At 38.9% G+C, this 26,098-nt stretch overlaps 1 protein-coding gene and 1 long non-coding RNA gene across 3 annotated transcripts in view; one reads left to right on the forward strand and one right to left on the reverse strand.

The window, feature by feature from the left end:
* Psa (puromycin-sensitive aminopeptidase) overlaps positions 1-25,862 on the forward strand; it is a 58,027-nt gene extending 32,165 nt beyond the window's left edge. The window contains exons 8-16 of one of the 2 annotated variants that reach the window (XM_069307034.1): positions 1,376-1,645; positions 3,593-3,824; positions 7,965-8,130; positions 12,220-12,325; positions 16,510-16,729; positions 19,037-19,236; positions 21,076-21,183; positions 21,381-21,503; positions 24,982-25,862. In XM_069307034.1, coding sequence (XP_069163135.1) covers positions 1,376-1,645; positions 3,593-3,824; positions 7,965-8,130; positions 12,220-12,325; positions 16,510-16,729; positions 19,037-19,236; positions 21,076-21,183; positions 21,381-21,503; positions 24,982-25,191 — 1,635 coding nt within the window. In that variant the 3' untranslated portion in view covers positions 25,192-25,862. The remainder of the gene's footprint in view (positions 1-1,375; positions 1,646-3,592; positions 3,825-7,964; positions 8,131-12,219; positions 12,326-16,509; positions 16,730-19,036; positions 19,237-21,075; positions 21,184-21,380; positions 21,504-24,981) is intronic. The other variant, XM_069307033.1, reaches the window with a different exon arrangement.
* The window catches only part of LOC138353691 (uncharacterized), a 236,081-nt gene that overhangs the window by 71,195 nt on the left and 138,788 nt on the right, over positions 1-26,098 (reverse strand). The gene's annotated exons all lie outside the window — the stretch shown is intronic.

Below are 26,098 nucleotides of genomic sequence, written 5' to 3' on the forward strand. Positions count from 1 at the left end.
ATACTAGTCTGGAAGAATTTAGACACGACAGTGTTGCATCAACGGTTAGACAGCAGTGCTAGAACACGGGGGAATTCTCAGGGGAATTGACAGGGTGGACAAAGACAAACTCTTCAGCACGGGTGGAACACGAACAAGGGGACACAGGTGGAAACTTGGTACCCATATGAGCCACAGAGATGTTAGAAAGAATTTTTTCAGTGTCAGAGTAGTTAATAAATGGAATGCACTAGGAAGTGATGTGGTGGAAGCTGATTCCATACACAGTTTCAAATGTAGGTATGATAGAGCCCAGTAGGCTCGGGAATCTGTACACCAGTTGATTGACGGTTGAGAGGCGGGACCAAAGAGACAAAGTTCAACCCTCACAAGCACAACTAGGTGAGTACAGGCTTCGTTGTGATGATGGGCCTTATAGAACCCTAAACCAGTGTAAATATGCAGGTCTGTGTAATGCCATTATGTTATTTGTTATTGTAAGACATGGCACTTAGGTTTTTAAAAGATTATTACTGTCAAAACAAAGATCACCTTTCTGGGTGTCTTTAGTCAGCACTGTTTGGTGAGACTGTCCATGCAGCTTGTGTTCCTTGACATTGTTTAAACTCCAAGCCAATGAGCTGCCGGCAGGTTTAAAGAAAATCTTTTTCTTTTTATGATTTAAATCGATGTTTTCTTGTGCTATAACTGCTGTATATAAATGATGTATATTTATGATGCATGAAGTTGTTAACAGATTTAATATAACAAGCTATTATCTTAAAAAAAAGGAATATTGGCCTACTAATGTGGATTATCATAAGTTTTCTAAGCTGAGAGCATTCTTCGTGGTTTTTCAAGTTAATTCTAATTAATTCCTAAATGATTTAGGCTTTAAACACACTAGAAATGCTTTGATGTTGGTTTGATATAATCTACTTTTAAGAAATTGTATTAGGAATATATACTAATCTTTTAATAGAGAACTCGTACCTCTGGCATCTTAAGCAGAAGTTACATCTTTTGATGATTCGGGATATAACAAAATGCTTCTTGTTCATTCCTGAATTCTGGCCGGTGTAATAACCCCATGACTTATGGATTTCAGTTTAATTATTTTTATTGAGAAAACAGTGGAATTTATTTCACATGTGAAGACTATCTTAATTTAGTTTGAGATTCAAATTACCAAGGTTCCACTACAGTGTACACTATTAAATCCATAATATTCATCATTTTGGCCGAGACTACATATACAACTTGGCCAAAAAAAATTTTGCCTAATTTTAGTTTAAAAGAAGTATTAATGTTGAAAGACCTCTTGCACATGTAAAGTAAAGTAGGTTTTAAGAGCACATTTGTGTAGTTTTGATACTTAATTTTGATTTTATTGCAGGAATGGTGGACTCATCTGTGGCTTAATGAAGGCTATGCTACCTTTGTTGAGTTCTTGTGTGTGGATCATTTATTCCCAGAATATGACATTTGGACACAGTTTGTCACAAATGCATACATTCGAGCACTGGAACTAGACTCTCTCAAGAATTCACATCCCATTGAAGTACCTGTTGGTCATCCCTCTGAAGTTGATGAGATTTTTGATGACATATCTTATTCTAAGGGTGCCTCTGTTATTCGTATGTTGCATTGTTACCTAGGAGATAAGGTAAATTTTTGTAGAATATTCTTGCAATGTAGTTTTATGGTAAATTTTTCTTTAAAAATCTATGCTTTATGCCTTCTTTTAATAATGATGATTTTCTTTAAAGAAATTTAATTTAGAAAAAGTTGTGTAGAAACCAAACTAATTTCACAAATGTTTATTTCTCTTCGTAATTCATGTTAAACATAACTGGCATTACAGTCGAGGAAAAGTATTCCTTTACCCCTCAAATCAGTGGAACGTGCAAAATGGTTAACCCTGCGTTTGTTGTAGTAATGGATTAAGTTATGACTAAATTTCATTGGTCAAACCACCACACACCAGTTTATATAATTCACACTGCTATTGAAAGGAATAAACTGGAAAAGGTGCAACGATACGCTACAAAATGGCTTCCGGAACTGAAAAACAAGAGTTACGAGGAGAGACTGGAGGTGTTAAACATGCTAAAATTAGAAGATAGAAGAAAGAGGTGATCTGATCACTGCTTATAAAATACTAACAGAAATCAACCAAATTGACAGAGGAATTCTTGAAATCAACAACTTCACAAACAAGGACACAGAATCAAGCTAAGGAAACAAAGGTGCCAAAACAAATTGGAAAGTTTTTCTTTTGCAAAGAGTGGTAGACTAAGTGAGAAGGTGGTGGCTAAAACCGTCAGTACAGTAGTTTCAAAGTGTTATACGGTAGAGTATTGAGAAGATGGGATACCACGAGCGTAGCTCTCATCCTGTAACTACACTTAGGTAGTTACACACACACACTCACAGACAGATGCAGCAGTCTCTATGGGGGTTCATATTGCAGCCATTGTTAAGGCCACTCTGGAAGGTCAATGTTAAGTTGTTCAGCTAACCATTGCCTAACAATCCGAGTATTATGGATGGAGCAATTATCCTGTTAAATGATCCATAAAACGAATTAACATTAGCTATTAGCAATTCAGGGCAAATATTTAATGACATTTTGAGGTTAAGTTTAACAGAAAACTAACCCAGTAAAATAAATGGACAATGACAAAACCTGACTAACAATATTGATTGAAAGGTAGGATTGTTAGCCTGTTTGGTGGTAAATCTTTATTAAATAAACAATATAACACCTACATGAATATTATTTGCTCAGGGTAGTGAAGAGCATCTTTGAGTACAGAATGCACCATCACTTCCTCCAAAATCTCATGTGTCAGCATTGAAGTGTTGCTGAATATCAGCAAGTTCTCCTATGTCATATAAATGAATCCACTCCCATACATTGCACGATATATAACCACTCCTAGCAATTTTATATATAAACTACTGTTCATATCTGTGTTGTTGGGATGCCAAGTGGAATTTGCCATGAGTCACTGATGCAAATGTTCTCTCATCACTGGAGAGAGATCACTCTCACACACACACACACACACACACACACACACACACACACACACACACACACACACACACACACACACACACACACAAACACACACACACGTGTGTATCTGTGTCACTCACATTATTTGGTCAACTATACGTACTATTATGTATAGTTATGCAGCACCTAGGTAATTTAATTTAATAATAGTTGTTCTCAGGAATCAAATACACACATGTGTCACTAGACAAATGCCAACATGTAAAATTAACATGCCATACCTCGTTTACATAAAAGATGAATAAACTTAAGCATAAATGTAAAATGTAGAGCCATCTCCTGTTTTCACTAATCTATATATGTTAATATTTATTCACTGTTCTGCACTATTTTCCTTTTGATAGCAGTGTGAATTATATAAACCGGTGTGTGGTGTTTTGACCAATGACTCGTCGTTACAAAGCGCCTATTCATTCATAATCTAACCCAATACTATGACAACAAAAAATGTGATTCTGCACTTTCCAAGAAACTGGGGGGTAAAGGAATACTTTTTCTCGACTGTACATAGTCATAACTTTGTTGCAGGATTTCAGAACTGGAATGAATATATATCTAACGCGTCATCAGTATGGAAACACTTACACGGAGGACTTGTGGGCAGCTCTGAGTGAGGCATCGAGTAAGCCAGTGGGAGACGTGATGAGCACATGGACCAAACAGACTGGGTTCCCTATGATTTCTGTGGCATCACACCAGGATGGAGACAACAGAGTACTCACTCTTACACAACAGAGATTCCTAGCTGATGGCTCCTCAGGTAGTTTGAGCTTAATATTGCAGTAATTATATTGAATCAAAAGTATTGATATGCAATTTTTGTGATAGTTACAAACTAACATGGAGAAAGGATATTTTCATACTTGGCAAAACTTGCTGGAAATGATGGTTTAACAGTTGCATCACCACTGGTGCAATCAGCCTGGTATTCTATACATTTTCATGGTTTGGGGGATTGACCAGGGGACCCATCTTCCTTAAATTTCTCCCTATTTACATGTAAAAGTATCAGGTTATTAAAGCTCAATTGTGCCTTGCCCACCCCCCCTTCATTTCCATCCTTCCTGTACTTGCTTCACTTCATTAAAGTAGGGAAATGGAGTGTGATGACTTATGGCAATTTAATTTATTAGTTATATATTAGATCGAGATGATACCTGTACTTCCTTTAACCTTTAACTGTGCATCACGTCATACAACGTGTTGGAGTACTACGCAAGATTTAAACAGCCCGCGAATACACGGGGTTCCCCTCGCCTTCATCAGGGCTCTTTGTCAACAGACGCCATTTAAAAAAAAATCTTAGGCCACATTCCCGGGTGTGAGGTCCTCAGTACTGAGTGAGCCACCAAGGCTGGTGCACGTAGCATGAGCTCACAGCACTGCTGTTTAGCTTGTGACCACAGCATCACCTAAAAATGCCATAATATATATGTACATGCTATTATTTAGTGATGAAAGCATTACAGAAGAAACCTGACTGTGATAAAAATGACCAGGATTCTGATAATAGCAGGATTGTGATAATTAGCACTGTAGTAGGAAGAGTAATCTTGGTGGGGAGGGAGGTAACGTTGTCTGCTGACTGTGTGACCACCTTTTACTGTCTGGACTCACTATACCAGCTTAGTTGTTCGCTATGGTGAACAAAACATGCAGATACTTATATATAACATAAGTATATAGTGAATAAAAGCAAGTATGGTGGGAAGAGAATGGTGGTGAGTCAGGTGAGGTTAGGGAGGGAGCGAGTGACAGCCAGTGGCGGGCTGCCACTGCCACTCAGCATACCAACTTAGTGGTTCGTTATGGTGAAGACAAATGTAGATACTTATATATATAACGTGTATATATAGTGTAATAACAGCAAATGGAGTGTGGGGGAGAAGCCATTTTGGTGATGGGGGTGGCAACATCTGCATGATTTATCATGCTGGGTAGGGGTGGCCACTATGCTCTTTGGGCACTATACCAGTTTAGATGAACAGTTATGGTGAACAGAACATGTAGATATTTATATATAACGTCTGTATATAGTGAATAAAAGCAAGAACAGTATGGTGGGAGGAGGATGTGGGCGAGTGAGGAGTCATTGAGGGAGTGGCAGGGAGTAGCTGATTGGCAGATGTGGTGGCCACACCTTGCTGCTTTTTGACTTGCAATATCAACTTAGTGTTTCGTTATGGTAAACAAAACATGCAGATGCATATATATAACCTGTGTATATAGTGTTATAACTGACAAAGTATTTGTTTATTGCTTTATGAACACAATAATTGAATCAATAATATGCACACCATAATTTTGAGTACAGCGATAATTCACACATTATTATATAAATATATCACACTACACACTATTGAATAATATTACAGCAAAAAACGAAGAAACATCAATCGGAGACATTGAAATAATTAGGTAATTGTCTCTTTGTGGCTACTCCTGCCTGACAGCTGGGGCTGAGCAGACTGCCTCGGACGCACGCCGAGTCAGTGCCTCTCTTTTTTTTTTTTTGCCAGACTTCCCCGCCCTATAGCAGGCAAAATATGCCACTTACGATTTTTTTATTTTTTCCATGATCAGGGAACCCAAATTAACAGGTTTAGAAGATTTTTTTTTTATGCTCCTGTGGGTGACAATGACCAAATAGCCCTTAGCAACACAAGGGTTAAATAGTCATGGACTATTAGAGGCAGCCTTAAACGGCTCCAATTGCTCTAAAGTGATTGGCTGGTGTGCTTGAATTGCCTTATGACAATTTATCCTGCTCCATAATATTAGTTTTGCTGATTCTAGGGAATGTCACTCGACACCTCTGGTGACAATTTGCTATATTGGAAATATCCAAAGAGCCTTAATTTCATTCCTGACCCTTGTTAAAAAAAAAAGAAGAAGAAATAGTTGAATGTAATTAACCCCTTAACTGCGTTGCCTCCAAATATGACACCCCCCCCCCAGTGCGCAGGAAATAAATTCTCTGGATATATATATATATATATATATATATATATATATATTTTTTTTTTTAAAGAGCACACCTCTATGTGCTCTACGTTATTCTCTGGAATTCTTATTGTGTCTGGTTACCTGAAGATCTCATCTTGTACAAACACACTTTGGAACTTTTCGTTTAATGTTTCAAATACAGTGCTGTATTTCCATTTAATTTTCCGTGTATCTGTCCCCCATTTTCAACCTCTGAATATTATCCTTTACCTGCAGCTTGGTTTGGTCAACATTTCTCAGCCACGTTATTGTGACGTCATCTGCTCCTAGATGATTTTTTCTGTCCGTTTCGTGAAGGACTTCCTCTCTCATTCGGTATCCAATGTCTGGCCTCCTATTTCTTCTGCCTCGTTTCATCACCTTATTCAACCCAAGTTCAACTTGGGTTGAACTTTAGTAGCCATTTGTTGGATCATTCCTTCAGTTTATCTAGGTCATCTTGTATTCTACTATACTATCTTTTTCTGCCATAATCCTCCTCATAATTTTTGCATCATCAGCAAACATTGAGAGGAACGAGTCTATTCCCTCTAGGAGATCATTTACATATAAAAAAAACGGTATAGGTCCAAGGACTGATTCCTGTGGTAGTCCACTGGTGACACCTCGTCACTCAGAGACCTGGCCCCCCCCCCTCACAGTGACTCGCTGTCTTCTGTTGCTTAGGTACACCTTTATTCAGTGGATTACCTTCCTTTTCACTCCTGCCTGCATCTCCAGCTTGTGCACTAATCTCTTATGTGGTACTGTGTCAAAGGCTTTCTGGCAATCCAAAAATACACAGTCTGCCCAGCCCTCTCTATCTTGCCTGATTTGTGTTGCCTGATCATAGAATTAAATTAATCCTGTGAGGCATGATTTGCCACCCCTGAACCCATACTGATGTGTTACTAAAGTTCTTTCGCTCCAGATGTTCCACTAGATTTTTTGCACAATCTTTTCCATCATTTTACATGGTATGCAAATTACGGACACTGGCCTGTAGTCCAGTGCTTCCTATCACCCCTCTTGTATATTTAGACTACATTGGCCGTCTCCCAAATTTTTGGCAGTTCACCTGTTACCAGTGATTTGTTGTACACCATGGATAGTGGCAGACACAGAGCTTCTACTAATTCCTTTAGTATCCATGTGTGTGCAATACCATGTGTGTGCAATACCATGTGTGTGCAATACCTTGTGTGCAAGGAAAAAAAAAGTGTGCCAATCAGAAATGCATAGTGCTGCTATCACACATCTGGGCATATACATGTTTCACCTTGTGTGAAAGCAAGAAATAATGAACTAAATGGTAAGAGAAATTGCAGGGTGGCATATCTCCCTATCACTAGTAACCACATTACCCTGGTAAACAACCCAGTCCTCCATCTTCCAAAACTAATTAACTTTAAATCTCTGCCATAACTCCCTGCCGTGGTTTAGCTGTTATACTTGTGGTTCTTGGGTGCTAATTAAGTGTTTTTTCATGTGAGGTGTATGGCATAGCATATTGGCATGCAGTGTTAGGGTTAAGGTAGTGAAATTGTCATTCAAATCTTCAGTTTAATTATTTGTAAGACAAAATACACACACAGTATATGCTGTTACTGTAAAATTAAGTGCTGCATGACAAGTATGCTTATTATGCAGTACAGAGGATGATGTGGCAAAATTTTTTTAGGGACAACTGAATGCAGAGGCACTGGGACTGGGTGACACTTTAGTGAATTTTTACACAAATACACAAACAAAAAATGTTTGGCTTGATGGTGTCAAGGGTTGCAAAAGTTGTGATTTAGTGAAGCTGAAAATGTACTTGTAAGCATTGTGGTAGAACAGTATATATTTTTATATATTGGCCTATACAGTATCATGTTAATTTTTATTAATCTATTTAATAATCTACTTGTTGCAGGAGATGGTAGTTTGTGGATGGTTCCAATTAGCATTTCAACAGAAAAAAATCCAGCAAAAACGATAAAAAAAGTGTTGCTTGAAAGCAAGACAACCCAAGTGGTACTGGAAGGTGTGTCTGAAAATACTTGGGTCAAGTTAAATCCAGGAACTGTGGGATATTATAGGTAAGCAGATGTGTATCCTTGTTAGGTTTTGTAAATCTTGTCTTTGTAGAGGGAAGTGCTAAAGGTAAAAATGTGGGCATTAAAAGATGATTGTCTTGAGACAGTCTTGAATTTTAAATGGTATTTATTCCCTCTTAGTAAAAGAGACTTGATATAATTAACGTCAATGCATTTTATATACTTCTGATTTAACAGGGTGGCAATGCCAGCATGATGTGCATTAGAAATACAATTTTATGTTTAACCACTGTGATGCACGGAGTTTATTGTGACATTCCCCCTGTGCACATAAAATCGGGTGTTCGCAACAAATATTTTGATCTTTGTAAAATGATAAATTCCCTTCCTTGAACACATACATATAAACAAAAAAAATTCCACTTACTTTCGCTCTGGGGACATGGAAAAAGGGGCCTGGTCGCCCGTGCGTGAAGCTCCCAGAGGCGGTCGAGTGTTGCCACAAAAATAATTTCAATTATTTGTTCTATGTAAATACTTATTTTTATCATATATGATGCATGTTTGTGTCATTTACAATATGTATACAGTAGAACACTCATAATGTTTCATGGAACTGTGATACATGTCAGTAATATGTCCAAAATAAATGTTTATTGTCGCAATATTACTTGTTCAAAATTCACTAAAATTTTAATATGTACAGTTTCACACACTTTACACAGTAACATAGTACTGTATTACACACACTCAATACTTCGGAAGTGAGGGATAATCAACGTAGTAGTCCATGGTACACAGCGCAACTTCGCTCTCGTTGCACCAAATACAGATAGATTTTCTCTTCCCGATTCTTCGTTCTGTGTGCTTGCAAATAACGCACTAACATACACCGTTGACTTTAGTACCTGTAGGTGGTATGTAGCCAAGCTTGTGAAGCGTAAGGTAATCTTGAAAGGATTATAGGAAAAGATAATTTTGTAAGGTAGTCTTGAAAAGAATTCTTTGAAAGGTCCTCACTGGAAAAGATTCAGGTATTCTGGAAGAGATTCAGCTATTCTTGAAAATATATATGGTAAACACTACCATGGAAGCGGCTAACACTGTTCATCTATGCTACTAGTATCAGATGCATCATCACTGAACCCAGAAAACGATTCTTCTATGTATCATCTATAAAAATTGGAGATGGCATGGGTGGGCAAGGGTGGTGCTCAGAGCTACAACTGGATACGCTTGCTGTATTGTCCTCATCGGTGTTGTATCACTTGCATCCAACCTTCGTGTTAGGTCCTTATTGCGCCTAACTTCATAAATATCATGACCCTTATGTTCTTTAAACAATAAGGTCTGAATTTCACCGACAGGTTACCTTGAGGTGCTTCCGGGGCTTAGCGTCCCCGCGGCCCGGTTGTCGACCAGGCCTCCTGGTTGCCGGACTGATCAACCAGGCTGTTGGACGCGGCTGCTCGCAGCCTGACGTATGAGTCACAGCCTGGTTGATCAGGTATCCTTTGGAGGATAAAGGATCAACAGAGAGCGATCTTTCAACACAGCGTCGAACAGGTGTTTGGGAGCCAGAGGCGCGTGCGCCATCCATGGTTGCTTATGCAGTACTAACTCAGCCAGCAACCCTAGGACATTCTAGGAATTTTTTCCAAGATGGCTGCCTCACACTTGAGGTCCCAAGAGTCCATTTCGTACACAACCTACTGCGCATGCGTTTTTGAATGGGTACAAAATATTTGAAAGGTGTTTCTCTGTTGGCACATTTCCCACTGACCAAGTTTTCTCGTTTGGGGCAGCATAGTGGTTAATAATAAAATGTAAAAAATAAATGTGAAATTATATGGCGAATGATTTCTCACTGTCCTTTACACTTTCTGTAAATGTCACTTCACCTTACAAAATCAGAATTGGTAACCTGTGTGTTTTGCTACCATCCACTGAGCTTTTCATCCTCTTTGCCCACAAAACAAAAACATGCCTAATTAGCAAAGTTTCAAAAATGGTAAACTCCTATAATATACATTGCTGGTATGATTTATGAAAGATATCTAAAAAGCTGGAAAATATACAGAAAAAATATATACAGCACAGGTATACAGTATTTTAATACAGTATACAGTAGAGTATATATTTTCTTTCATTTTACAAGTTTTAATATTGGAATATATTATGCACCCTGTGAGCAGTAGAAAGTGTTAGATACACATAACGGGTTCAGGATCTGAACCCTATTGTTCATTTAGCTAAGCTAGTATGTACTTGCCTAATTGTACTCGCCTAGTTGCCTTGCTGTTGCTTTGGGTTCTGGCTCATTAGACTTACCAGGGAAGAATAGTCCTGGTGGCCCCTTGGTGGCTGGCCCAGCCCTGATTTCAGGTGCTGCTTGCTCAGTGTCTGAACTCGGGGATTTTTCCGTGGCTCCACCCCTTTCAGCGGATCGGGCTAGTCCGGTACGTGGCTGGTTCAATCTTCTCCTTCGGTCTTCGCGTCTGGTCTTTCTGACACGGGTTTATCACCTCTTGTATGGTGATAAGTTGGCTTCGTAGATGGTGTCCCACCTGCGTGTTTCGTCTTGGCAACAGTATGAATTCTTTTGGCAGTCTTTTCGTCACTTTTTGTCCCTAAGTAGGTCGTCTTTGGTTTCAGGTCACATTTTTTGTCTTTTCTCACTTAACTGTTTTGGGACCGTCATCTTATGGCACATGATGTTGCCTCGTATCATGCGGCACTGGCAGAGCCGCTCTTGCTTGTGTTCGGGGTGAGTGTTACTTCCGCTCCATTTCGCAAGCTGTCTTGTGCGTTGTTTCATCTCCAGCCTTTCATCTTTTCGCCTTGGTTTGTGGTGGCCCTTTTGGTTTGGGACTGTGATGATAAGGCTCTTTTTCTTGTTGTCATTGGCCTCTGGGGGTCGGGTAGGGAAGCTTCATGCTCTTCTCCGGCACAGGGGTTTGTTCCCTCGTGTAACCCTCGTGGTCCCCGGTAGGCTAGAACTCCAATCGAATTTAATGCCGCCATGTTCTATTACATACATATCTGGCCGGTATAGCTCTGGGGAGCCCCTGGAACTGAAATGTCATTTTGTTACATTCAATTTTTTTTTTTTTTATATACTTGCACACCAGTAATTAGGCTGCTAAGGATTGTCAGTTTTGTCCTAGTTATTACTTTTATGTAATGTTTTGGTTTGATCAGCCTTTGGGAAAACAAATTTACCATCTAGGAAAATCTAACCTGGATATGGGCAAGTTACTCTGTGATCCTGCTCTACTTTCCTCATTGCTAAATTTGCTTGTTTTGTTGAGTTGCTCTATCTGAGGTCTTGAGTTTGAACAACATAAGAATAATATACTTCATTCTGCTAATTATTCCATATAGACGTACATATTTGGGAAGCTGAATTTGCTTGCTAAATATATTTACCTGAGGGCCAATAATACTAGTGGCTTCAATGAAGACAGGAAGCTGGCGGCTTGTCAAAGGTCTCCCATTTGCCTTAATTGTTAAATTTGAAAATCCAACTTGAAAAAATTATCATTTGCGGCTTCGTCGGGTAAGCGATTCCATGGGTTTATAATCCTGTGGGTGATCAAGCATCTTCTGTTCTCAGTCCTACATTGTGGCTTATTGAGCTTGAAACTGTTGCACCTTGTTTGTTAAATTGTCCGGAACAACATATGTATAGGTCCAAATATGTAGTTATATCTTGTATTTCTGGTTAAACTTGCAATTTAGATGGTAAATAATTTATATTTTTTAGATAACTCCACAATAAGATTTTTTATGCTCCGCTATAATTATAAAATAAGTTTTCCCCATTGTGTGTACACCCTATTGGTCAAGATTTCTGCAGAGGTGATCTTGACTAGTTGCTCATTGAAGGGGAAAGTATTCGATGGAAGAGAATGCAAAACTGGAAATGTAGATCCTATCTGACACGTTACCTTTGAATTTAATTCATTAATGTAGTTAAAAGCATGGAAAGCGTTTGGATGTTAAAAATGTTAGGATATTTTAGGATAAAACATGAATAAGCTACATTTGCCTGTTGACTCTTAAATTACCATTCTCCAGAGTTCAAATTATGTATTTGGGGCCGATTTTTCTATTTTCTTTTGATTATAGGACTCGGTACACTCCTGAGATGCTGACTCAGCTCGTCCCAGCAATGAAAACAAAGTGCCTTCCACCTCTTGATCGGCTTGGTGTGTTTGACGATCTTTTCTCTATGGTAAGTACATTAATGTAATCTAAGATTTTAGTTTCTAAGAGGGAACTTGTTATTAATGTTGTTAACGTTTTGATTAACTAGTTCCCCAGCTGAGCAGGAAGGAGGTAAAAGTTATCCTGAGATACAGTGATCCTTGCATAGTTCGTACTAGGGTTGTTTTACCATACTTAGGCCACCAGTGCCTTTAAAAAACTGGACCATTAGAGACATAAAAACTGCAGAAGGGTGTTGAACTTCATATTTGAGAGTTGTCTTTATATTTGAGCATGTTATGGCAATTTGAAGAGTACAGATGGAATAAAAATTTACATTTTTTTCCCCACTTTGTGTTTATGCTTGCAAAAATAAGAATAGTATATATAATTAAATTGTAGAATGACATGTAGAAGAAACCCAGCATCGAATTTAATGAAACGTTGATTTCTAGATAAGCCCTGCACGCTTCCCTAAAGTTATCTTGCTGATCAAGTGCCATACTTTTTTGAGTATCATCAATCACAGAGTTCTTGTATTGCCTACCGGAGACCATGAGCCAGAACCTGGCCCCCTCAGAAAGATGCAGGGAGCAATGGCCCATGAACACTTTACATTTAAAATATGTCATCTTGCCATAGACCGGGGAACCACTGCTTTTTCATATAGACAAAATTATTAGCCACGGCTTTGTGTCATCCTTTGCAGTTGATATGAAAATTGTCTCTGGAAGATACTGAAAACTAAAGGCCAATATTAATTAAGTCTTCAATTGGGCAATGGAAAATATTACAAGTGATAAGATGCAGGTACTTTCTTTGGTATGGCAGAAATAATAAATTTAAACAAAATACAAAGTTTAAGACACAGATAGACTTACTCATAGAAAGAAAACAACATATTACATTTAGGAATTATGTCTGATGACCTGACATTTAGTGAACATAACCAAGCAAATATAGCATCAGCCAGGAAAATGATAGGATGGTTTATGAAAACATTCTAATTGAGGGATCCTACAGCAATGTTAATACTATACGCACAAATCACAATAGCGTGATATATCAAATGAATAAATCCACAAGGGCCGTGATGAAGGTTCAAACTTACGTCCAGGATGATCCCAGACGCTCCTTAATTGAATGAGCCACAACAAGGTCAAAAGAATTGCAACTGGGATTGCTACTGCTCTCGCACAGATCCTGCAGTCTGCATAATGGTAGATCCCTGAGAGACTGCGGGATCCGTGTGAGAGCAGTTGCAATCCCAGTTGCAATTCTTTTGACCTTGTGGCTCATTCGATTACGGCGCGAATTCTGGACGAAACTTCGAACCCTCATCATGGCCCTTGTGGATTTATTCAATGTTAATACTATTTAGATCACTTGTGCTGTCATGCCTTGAGTACAGGCTCATTACTTTTTTTCATTTTTAGAGCAGGAGAGACTTCTTAAATAGACGGGAATACAGAAAACATGTACAGGACACAGACACGATAAGGCACCTAAATTATTGGGACCATCTCAAAGCTCTCAAAATGTACTCTGGAGAGAAGACGACAGGTATCGAAATACAAGGGTACCTCAGCTTACAAATTTAATCCGTTCCCGAAGCTGGCTTGTAACCCAAAAATTCATAAACTGAAGTGAATTTCCCCACAAGAAATAATGGAAAATGAATTAATCTGTTCCAGACTCCCCAAAAAATTAACTTCAAAGTAAATTTTATACCTAATTCACCCAAATCTTCAGTACAAAAGTATGTACAAGTTATTACTTACCTTTACTGATGACTCCTGTTGGTATATGGAAGACAGTGAGGAAGGAGGGGGGGGAGGAGGTGTTAGTGTTTGGAAGGGGAGTCCCCCTTACATTATAACATCAGGCAGTGGTGACGTCTCTGGGGTACACACACTGACACGTTTTGCCTGCATTCCACTAGGACCTGCTTGTGGCTCGCTGCTTGATTTTCTCACTAGAAATCGTTCCATTGAAGATTTTTTTCCCTTCTATGTAACAGTTATCTGTAGTGAGATATCACATTGTCATTAATAAGATCAATGCAATGGCCTGTTAAAGCTTTATCTGGGTGATTCTTTTCAGCAAAACTTTGCAGTTCTTTCCAAACTGCACATTTTCTTAATGAGAAAGGGACATCCTCTACTGCCACCTCGTCCTCCTCCTCCCCTGAAGATTTGTTGCACTGCCTAGCTAGTTCAACAACCCCTGTACCATTTTCATGTTTACGAATGATCTCTTGTTTTTCTTCTATGGTCATTCTCATGTGTGTTTTCTTGGCTTGAACCTTACCACTGCTTTCTTGGGACCCAGGGCAAGTTATATAATAACAAATTTTATGTTCAGATAGCCAAAACGCCTGAAAAAAATGTAAATCTTTGCAAAGAATTCAGGCACGATAGTCACTAGGTGGCAGGCACTGGTAAACTGAGGCGCGATTGCCACGCCACCACGCTCTAGGTTGGCCCATATGCGTATCAACAAACTCGTTTTCCGAGGCAAAGTTCGTAACCTGATTCAAATTCTCCAAAGAAATTGGGCTCGTAACCCGAAAAGTTTATAAAGAGGGGCATTCGTAAGCCGAGGTGTCACTGTAATGTACACATGAAAGATACTGGCAGACCATGTCCCAAATTTGCACAGTAGAATAACAACATATTGCCGCAAAAGATATGGAGGGAAATACAAAATAAAACCAGAGAGGAGTAGAGGTGCCATAGGTACCATCAAAAAGCATTGTAATAACGTAAGAGATCCACGACTGTTCAATACTCTTCCAGCAAGCATTAAAAATATTTCTGTAACAAAAGTGGACTCCAAGAATCTGTTAGATAAGTTCTTATAAGAAGTGCCAGACCAACTGGGTTGTAGTGGATATGTAGGCCTCATTTGGGCAGAGTTATCACAGCTTGATCCTGGCCCCAGGCCGGGCTCAGGGAGTAGAAAAAGTGTCAGAATCCTCCCCAGGATTCCCTCCCCAAGACCCTCAGGAAGTCACTGGGGCTGTACCAAAAAGAGGCATTTCATTACATACAATGTTGGGTTTTTCCCATACCTTTTTCTTTAAACTACTACTTGCATGTGAACATTAAAATAATTAACAGGGAGGTTAAAACATTTTGGTCATCTTACTTATTTACATTTAATTCATAACTGAGGAAACAAAGCATGGAGGGAAGAGGGGGATGAGAAGTGTGGCCTGGCAATCTGTTCTTTTTCTTATTGTACTGCAATTTTAACTATTGACCACCATCAGAATTGCAGAATTTTCAAGAAAGTGCTTGATAGTACCACGATATTTGCTTTGTCAGAGTAATGAGCATCGTCCTATGTTATGTGAGTTGCCGAGTCTCATGCGTTTTGTCTGTCCAGGAAAATACTTTAGACTAGAGTTTTTTAAAATTGTGAATGGACGAGGCTGAGAAGGGTGTGCCCATTTTTCTTGTGTACCCTGCTCTTTCCTTAGAAGGAGCAGAGTACACAAAAATCACAAGATGTTTGTTATAAGTAAACCGCTGAAATGAGTAATGACTTTCCAGATATGCCTAAAGATAAACATCGCTCTTCCTCCAAAAGTAAAGCATATTGGCAGATCTCTGAATTTTTTGTTGCACTAAAAGATAATCCAAGTGCCGCAAGTATGCATACTTTTTTTTAAACAATTCTTCACTTGGTTTCATGGCATTGTAATAATTATCCAGAGATAGTCATCGTTTTGCAGTTATAATATATTTCTTATACTACCCTGTTTTTAGCACATGTAATATGCTAGCTCAGTCATCAGGGCCAGATTTATAAGAGGGTAAAGGGGGCAATTACCCAGGCTTCCAGACTTCCAATTGCCCAGACTTTCTTTATAAAAAAAAAAAATTTTAAATTTATTTTTTTAATAATAAAACTAAAGTCATGTAATTTAATTTCTATGTTGAGGGGGCCCTCCCCTGAATTTGAAGTGCCCCAGGTCCCTAGGTCTAAATCCGGCTTAATCAGTAGTACCTTGGTCACACTCGTGTAACAACTTGTATCTAGTAGGAAGATACTATTGTTCACAGTAGACATGTTTATTTAAATATTTAGTTTAATATTTTAATCATTATTGTTTATAGAACTTCTGGTAAGTTTCCTACAGCAGCTACATATTTAATATTCATTTAATGTTATGCATGGCAGTAAGAGGTAGTTGTTGTTCTTCAGGTTCTGGCAGGTCACACTAGCACAGTGGAGGTTCTAAAGGTGCTACGAGCCTTTGAAGACGAGACTGACTACACTGTGTGGTCTGCAGTGCACAATTGTGTGGCACACCTTAACCAGCTCCTTTCCCACACAGACTTCCACCCCAGCTTTGCAGCCTTTGTCAGGCAGCTCTTCTCAAAAATTGGCCAGAAGCTCGGCTGGGAAACAAAGCATGGGGAGAGTGAGTGTAGTTTTTATTTATTAACCTGATGATATATCTAATGCATTTCCAATTAACAATATTGTACAGTGGAACCTTTATATTGGTCATTAATCCACTCCTGATGAATATGAAAATACTTTTTCCCCTCTGAAACTTTGCAATAAGTTAATTTTTCAACGCATTGTGGTTTTCATAGCTTTCCTTTTAACTACACTTTATTGGGGTTATGGTCACTTCCTTTTACAAAGATAACTGCAAAGAATTGAAAACAAAAAATTGCAAGAAAAATTAGGAGATGCACACTTGATGACAGCACAAGGCTAACTGGGTGACGATCCTGTAACAGGTGGTGGGTGACGAATATGGAAAATGTTGACAAATATATAAGTACAGTATTTTTTTGTCATCAAAACATGACTGATATTGAATCTGACAAATGTAGGGACTGATAAATACAGCAGTTCCACTGTATCGTCCTTCACATGTACTCACCTAGTACTCGCCTAGTTGTGCTTGCGGGGGTTGAGCTCTGGCTCTTTGGTCTTGCCTCTCAACTGTCAATCAACTGATGTACAGGTTCCTGAGCCTATTGGGCTCTATCATATCTACACTTGAAACTGTGTATGGAGTCAGCCTCCACCACATCCCTTCCTAATGCATTCCATTTGTCAACTACTCTGACACTTAAAAAGTTCTTTCTAATATCTCTGTGGCTCGTTTGGGCACTCAATTTCCACCTGTGGCCCCTTGTGTTGAATAGCCTGTCTTTATCTACCCTATCAGTTCCTTTGAGAATCTTGTATGTGGTGATCATGTCTACCCCTCTTAACTCTTCTGTCTTCCAGTGACATGAGGTTTAATTCCCGTAGTCTCTCCTCGTGGCTCATACCTCTCAGTTCGGGTACTAGTCTGGTGGGGAAACCTTTGAACCTTTTCCAGTTTAGTCTTATCCTTGACTAGATATGGACTCCATGCTGGAGCTGCATACTCCAGGATTGGTCTGACATATGTAGTATACAAAATTCTGAATGATTCCTTACACAAGTTTCTAAAGGCTGTTCTTATGTTGCCTACCTGGATGTTAGTGTTAGCGTTTGGAAGAGGAGTCCCCTTCCATTATAACATCAAGCAGTGATGACATTTCTGGGGTACTCTCTTTTGTTTTGCAGGCAAACCACTAGGGCCTAGTTGTGGCTCACTGCTTGCTTCTCTTACTAACAATCTGTCTATACACACTTGTTTTTCCCTACGTTTTAGCACTTGTCTGTAATGAGACATTAAATTGTTTCACTATGAATAATCTCTTGTTTTTCCTCTATTGTCATCCTCACAACTATTTTCTTAGGTTGAACTTTATCACTGACTTTCTTGGAACCCATGGCATGATATATAATAAGAACTTTTATGTTCAGAAATCAAAAAAGCAGAAAAACAATAAAATTCTTAAAGAATTCAAGCGCAATCATCACTTGGCGGGAGACCCAGTAAACTGAAGCATGCCATGTGCTGTCAGCCCATATGTGTGTCTTGAGCACCAAGGCAAACTATGAGTACAGAGTCAAATTTTTCAAAGAAGTTGAGCTCGAGAACCCAAAAATTTAAAAACATGTGCATTCAAAAACCGAGGTTCCACTGTATTACATAATGTCAGCTGTTTATGTTAAAGTAATGTGTTCTTTTCAAAAGTATGAAATACTAACTATAAAAAATAATTGTTAGGAATTACTTGGGGAAATGCTCTGTACATTTTAGAACAATTTTAATTCAAAATATAAATATATTTTGTATTTTATAAATCTCAAATTTGGCTGCTTTAGTTGCATGTGCTTTTGATGAGCAAGCTGTGATTGTTGGTAGTTTCACATGTTTGTTATTGGCTATGACCTTCGATGAATCACTAGTTGTGCAGTGAATATGCTGGAATTCCTATACTCACAAATTAGTTTGTAAGGTGGGTTGTTTCTGGGGAGGTGTCCGAGCTTAGGTTGCATGATGAGATGGTGTTTTATAGAGTAGATTGCTAATGGTGTCAAAGTGGCTTGTTGGTGCTGTACTGTAGTCTGTGTATTCAGATTTTTGCTGTCAGTGTACACTAGTTTTTTGTTTTGTTTTTAATTTTAGAGTTGGTAATACATTAGTATTAGTGTCTTGACTGTGGAGTACTGTCAGTTATAAAAATAAAAGCAATTTTCCTTTAACATTGTATAAATTAATATCGGTAGTTGATTGTGACCATCTGTTTTTATTATCTATTAATACTGCAGCTTGCTTCTACAGAGAACCTGGTTTGAATACAAAATTTTCTGTACTTCATCTTTACAACAGCACACTTGCAAACTCTGCTGCGTTCATTAGTTCTTGGCCAGCTGGGATTATATGGCGATGAGGCTGTTGTGGCAGAGGCCAAGAAGCGACTGGCAGCCCATGTGGCCAACACAAAAACCCTTCCTGCCGACCTCCGCTCGCCTGTCTACAAGACAGTCGTCTCTCAAGCTGACGAGAAAACATATGACCAGATGATTAAGGTAAGTCAAATATGTTGGTAATGTTTTTTATTTTACTTGAATGATGGACCACTACTTTTAGCACTGCAATCGCCAAAGGATCTGAAAGTATTTTGAGTGTACTGTATGCCGTTCCCAAATATCTCGTGGATGTACTTTTGTTCGCAATATGTATAGATGGGAGCTTATATATATGTTTGTTATATATTTTTTCTTCTAAACCTGTTAATTTGTGTTCACTTATCATGGGAAAAATAATAATAAAATCGTAAGTGGCATATATTGCCCGCTATAGGGCGGGGAAGTCTAGGCAAAAAACAGGCACTGGCTCAGAGTGCGTCCCAGGCAGTCTGTTGCTCGCCAGCTGTCAGGCCGTAATTGCCACAAAGAGATAATTACCTAATTATTTCAATGTCTCTGATTTTTCGTAGTTTTTTTGCTGTAATATTATTCAATAGTGTGTAGTGTGATATATTTATATAATAAAATGAGTGAATCATCGCTGTACTCAAAAATATGGTGTGCATATGGTTGATTCAATTATGTTCATCAAACAGTGAACAAATACTTTGTCAGTTATTACACTATATACACAGGTTATATATAAGTATCTGCATGTTTTGTTCACCATAACAAACCACTAAGTTGCTATTATGAGTCAAAAAGTAACGAGGAGTGACCGCCACACACCAGCCAGCCAGCCACTCCCTCCCTCCCTCAACACCACACTCGCCCACATTCTCCTCCCACCATATTCAATCACCAGATGATTTCGGGGCTTTTTTAGTGTCCCCGCGGCCCGGTCCTCGACCAGGCCTCCACCCTCAGGAAGCAGCCCGTGACAGCTGACTAACACCCAGGTACCTATTTTACTGCTAGTTAATAGGGGAATAGGTGAAAGAAACTCTGCCCATTGTTTCTCGCCGGCGCCTGGGATCGAACCCAGGACCACAGGATCACAAGTCCCGCGTGCTGTCCGCTCGGCCGACCGGCTCCCCTCGGTTCTGAAAGTTCTGAAAGTTCAGGGTTCTGAAAGATTCCTTACATGAGTTTCTAAAGGCAGTTCTTATGTTGACCTTCTTATGTCTTATGTTTGTGTATTTGTGTAAAGTACTCTGGTGAAGCTGTTAACTATTATGGATTTTTCTACCTATAATGTTATTTTGTCATTAACATTGAAGAATTTTGCCTGGGCATGAAAATATTGTGTTCTTGGTATGGGTTAAAATTATCTAAAACACTGGTCTAGCCATCAAGCGAGAGAGTGGTGCATTAGCAACACACTCGCCCTACACCTCGTTAGCAATTTAGTCTGGGTACAAGTCCTAGCCAGAGGGGATTGTCTTGAGTACTCGCTTAATTGTGCTTGAGGGGGGTGAGCTCTGGCTCTTTGGTCCCGCCTCTCGACTGTCAGTCAACTGATGTACAGATTCCTGAGCCTATTGGGCTTGTCCACCCTGCAGTAATTGGGTGCCTGGTTGTGAACTGATTGGTGGGGTAATGTTCTAGGGAAAACTAAGTGAGTGAGGCCTACCATACACCATGGAAAGGGAAAGTCTTTCCCTCCCCTTTTTTTCCAGAAACTAGGCCATTCATGTTGGGATCATCAAAATTCTCTAGGTCAGTGGTTCCCAACCATTTGGTTACATTCTCCTTGGGGTCTTGAGTATTAGAAAATGGTTGGGAACCACTGTTCTTACTAAATAGGTGACCCAAGGTGAATGAAGTCATCTGTTTGCTATGAGAGTAGGTACATCAATGTGGAAAGAAATGTGAAATTTGGTTACATTTTTTTAATTGACCTGTGTACTTTGTCATCATATTTTGATTTTCATAACATGCATGGCTCTTGCTTTGCAGCTGTACCGTGAAGCCGACTTGCATGAAGAGAAGGACCGTATTTCCAGATCACTTGGAGCCACTCGAGACCCAAATCTAATTCAGCGTGTTCTCCAATTTGCCATGTCGGTGAGGCTTGAATAATGTTTTGGATCAAATAAATTAGGCTATGTGATGAGTATTATTAATGTAAAATGCATTGGATTCAAACATACTTTACATTGACATTTAAAACTCGATAATGCATTTGAGGTTTCAAGCTTTAAAGTATAAAGTGTGTTTGTGAAAGTTAAACAAATGTATTAATTAAACCTAATGTATTACAGAATGAAGTGAGGAATCAAGATACAATATTTGTCATTATTAGTGTTGCCATGACTGCTCCAGGTCGTTCTGCTGCCTGGTCATTTTTCAAGAAACATCATCAGGAACTAGTTGATAGATATGAGGTATGAATACAACTTGCCCATTAAAGTACATGTACTGTAGTGATATTAGGTACTGTACTTCTGCTGAAAGATTAATCAAACTAGTTTATTAACACTTAGACTATGGAACACAAAATATCACATTAAGCATTTGAAGTGTATGTACTGTGTGGCTTATAATACATGTTAAATATACAGGCAGCCAACTTAAGAGCAGCCTGGCTATGAAGTGTTACCTTTCCCTTCTATAGATAGCTCTGAAGGTCAACTAAGCTAATGGGGTAAAATAAGTAGAATTGAATGTAATGAAATGCCTTTTTAGTTCTGGTGGTTACCTGAAGCCATCTCACTGAGATGGCTTCCCATACTTAGTCTCATCAGCAATAAGACTCCTGTTGGCCTACCAGGAACTAGAATTTTCCCTTTTCCCCACTGCCCGAGATACAGAGCTGGGGACTAAAATGATCACCCACAAAGAAAGCATACAGAAAGTAAGTGAAGCAGTATAAATAACTGAAATGTTCACATAAATGAAGCCCCAAAACAGCCAACAAACTCCACAAACGGTTAACTCAAATCCAAATGGTCACTTGAAACTGATCTTGACCTCCTTGAGTGCACAGAGCTGCTAACAAGTCACAACCTGGGAGCTACCACTTCTGGGCTAGCAATGAGTCAGTCCAGAGCTAACATACCTGGTAAGGGGGTAGGGAGCAATGAAGCCAACAAGTCTCTACTAGAGTCATTTCATTTCATTTCCCTGTAGATGTTGTTTATGCATATATTAGTCAAAAGCCAAGGGTGACTCCCCTTAGCAAAGCCTAAAGTTACCCGTGAACGAGCACCAATTTGCACACTGCGGCCTAATGTGTATACTCGTTCAGTTTGATGACATCAATTTTCATGTTACGTCTTTCATTTTGGTATCAAATTGTTCGCAATATAAAGGCGCACATTTTAAAACTAGTCTCATAATAATAGAGCAATAAATGGAATTTTAACACGCACATTAATTTTAGACGCTCATCATCACAATTATTTATATCTTTGCATTGTTCTGACATAAATTTTTGTGTTACAGATTTCATTTTGTTATCAAATTGTTTGCAATCTAAAGGCGCGCATTTTAAAACTAGTCCCATAATGATAGCACAAATAGAATTTTACCAAATATTTTAAAATTTTGACCAAAAATGTATTTATCATAAATAATAATAATAATAATAAATAAATTTTTATTCAGGAAAAGTACATATAGTTGATTTACAAAGATAAAGTTGAATTTATAAATAGAGCTAGTACATACAATACCTAAAGCCACTAGTACGCATAGCATTTTGGGCAAATTGAAACGTTACAAAACATTTCATCTTTAACCCCCTTAACTGTGCGACCTCCAAATATGACACCCCCCTAGTGCGCAGGAAATAAAAATCTCTGGAAAAAAATGTTTTCTGTTTTTAAAGTGTCAAAAACCCTTCCCTGAGTAAGGGTATAGTAACAGAAGGTCGAAATTGTAAGTACTTTAGCTGCTATGGGGTTCGTAAGTTTGTGCGTGACATCATCATTCCCTGGTCGCCCGTGGCATATACCCCTGGGACTGGTAGGGCGCTCGGGGCAGGATGCGCGAGTTGCCACGAATATATTTTTGTTCATTTTCTGCGCACAGTTCCAAATACATTTTATATGCTTTTACGTGCCAATCCTATGTATAATGAACACGTACACTATACTATGGCAGTAGAACATCCGTACTGTCCGAAGACACTGTGTTACGTGCATGATACGTGTACACATATCCGGCACATATTTCCATTGTATTATGCTAATTTACGTATATATACAGTCTATTTACACACTATCACACACTATATACATTCACCATGAACACACTCAGAACTCCGCAAGTGTCAGCTGCCACACCCTCACTCCTCCAACATCCAGTCTCTCCCTCACTCCTCCAACATCTTACTCGCCAACATTGCTCCTCCCACCATACTGTTATTGTTTGTATTACACTATTTATACAGGTTATGTATACCTATCTACATGTTTTATTCACCAGAACTATGCAAGTAAGCCGGTATTGTGTCCAAACTTTATAGTGGCCACCATACACTGCATGAGAAATCACAGCAGCCAGCAGACGACGCTACGATTATGTCACCTCCCTCACCAAAATAGCTCCTCCCAACATACTTCTGTTGCTGTTACTACACTATATACACACATTGTATATACCCATGTGCAAATGTGTTCACCATAGCGAACCACTAAGCTAGTATGATGAGCAAAACAAGAATGGCTGCCACACAGTGAGGCTACCTCGATTCTCTCCCTCGCTCCCTCACCACAATTCCTCCTCCCACAATACTATGCACAGTGCTTATTATCACCACAATCCTGCTGTTATTACAATACTGGTCACTAATTCCTGTAAATGCATAATTGACCACAAGTTTATTTTGTAAAGGAACCTAAGAAGTCGTTTGATGATTCTTAGATGGACCAAATAATGCTGTGGTGCTGTGGCTAGCGCTGTGAGCATCGTGAACAGCATTGAATCACTAATATTTGAACATTGTACACAGTCATTATCACACTCAGGCTCTTCTGTAATACTATCATGGCTAAATAATACAAGTTATATATATATTTTGACATTATTAGGCAATGCTGTGGTTACAAGCTGGACAGCAGTGCTGTGCGCTCATGCTGTGTGCTCCGGCCTTGATTGCTCACTCATTACTGAGGCTCTCACACCCGGTAATGTGGGCCACAATTTTTTTTTAAAGATGACGTCTGTTTACAAGAGCCGCGAGGAATCTGATGTGACCCCATATAGCCGCAGGAGTTTTGAATGGAACGAGAAAAATACAAATACCCGGAGGCGCGTAGCGCACCCCAGACGTGGGCCTGCAGGCGCATTGCACAGTTAAAGGGTTAAAGTGTTCTGACATCACGTTTCATGTTACATCTTTCATTTTGGTATCAAATTGTGTGCACTCTAAAGGCGCTCATTTTGAAACTATCCCGAAGTCGATCGGATAATAAATGAATTTTATACAAATATTTTTATATGGGACACGAGGGGGTGTCCGTCGCTGAGACACAAGAGAAAAAAATTGGACGCGAGGGGTGTCCGTCACGTACGATAGTGTTAAGTACAGTATAGGTACAATAAAGTACTACTGGTTCCCCCTCCCCTTTTTTCCTTTTTTGGTGCCCTCGCCAACTCTGCTGCGCTGCCCCTCCTCCTGTTCTTTCTCTCACCCCACTGCAACTACCTCCAATTATTCTTTTCCTTATTTCATTCCACATTTTAAAATACAGAAGGGGAAGGGGTGACACTTCCACCTTTAAAATAATAATAATTAATAAGAAGATTGTCCCGAGGATACTTCCTTTGATGAGCTGCTATTTAATATATAATGTAAATAAAAACTAGCAAAGTACAGTAGTCTTACATTGTATTTAGAGAATCTTTTTTGACTTGCAGGGTGGCTACCTTGTGACGCGTCTTATCAAGTACATCACAGAAAACTTTGCCTCTGAAGAGATGGCTGCTGAGGTCGAGGCATTTTTCCGTGATAGGCAGATTCCAGGCACTGAGCGAACAGTACAGCAGAGTTTAGAAACTATACGTTTGAATGCTGCGTGGCTACTCAGAGATCAGGATTCCATAAAAAAGTACCTCAGTGAACTTTAGGTCTAAAATCACTGGAATGTCAAACACTCATTCAATTTGGTTTTGCTTGTGAAAGTTGAGGGTTGGTGAATGTGCAAGGTATGAGTGTGTGTTGATAATGAAGGAATTTTGCTTGTTAAGGCATCCCAATAGTATTAATATAGCGATTTGTAACTTGTCAATATTACCGGTATATCTAAAAAAATATTTTCAAGGTATTTTTTATTTTATTTATTAAATGCGCTTGGCTCAAAACATTAATTGTGCATTGGTAGATATTTTAAATTTAATTTTAGGGCTGGGATTCAAAATACTGTATTTACATGTTAAGCAGAAACTTTTTAAGATGTGTTGGATAAGTTAAGGTGTTTTTGCACCCAACCACTCTCCTGAGAGAATTTTGCATTTGTGCTCATTTGACTCAAAAGGCCCTAGTTACAATAGTCTGTCATATGGTGGCATTATCATCCAACCTTGTTTTAGTTATTAAAGAAAAACACTAATACCGGAAACATTATACACACAAACATATTAACATTTAGAGTGGATCTATGTACAAGAGAGTATAACATATGTTTGTGGACGTTTTGAAAGAACCAAATTTGTTTGAGGAAAGTGAGCTTGTAAAATGTGAGGTAAGTGAGCAGTTGGTTAATATAAGGATGAGGTTGCAGACGAGGAGTCATAATAATGTGGCTGAAATATATTGACTAAACCACACACTAGAAAGTGAAGGGATGACAACGTTTTGGTCCATCTTGGACCATTCTCAAGTCGATTGTGATGAGGGAAGGAGGTGAAGACAATAAATAGGCAAGAGAGGCGAGGAGGAAATCTTAGTGGAAGAAAAAGCAAGGCAAAAGGTACGAAAGGTAAGGTGTAATAAAGGTGATAGTAATAGGAATAAGAAAGGGATCGTAAGAGAAAA

This window comes from Procambarus clarkii, chromosome 59, assembly GCF_040958095.1.
Source record: "Procambarus clarkii isolate CNS0578487 chromosome 59, FALCON_Pclarkii_2.0, whole genome shotgun sequence".
In the NCBI taxonomy this organism is placed as follows: domain Eukaryota; kingdom Metazoa; phylum Arthropoda; class Malacostraca; order Decapoda; family Cambaridae; genus Procambarus; species Procambarus clarkii.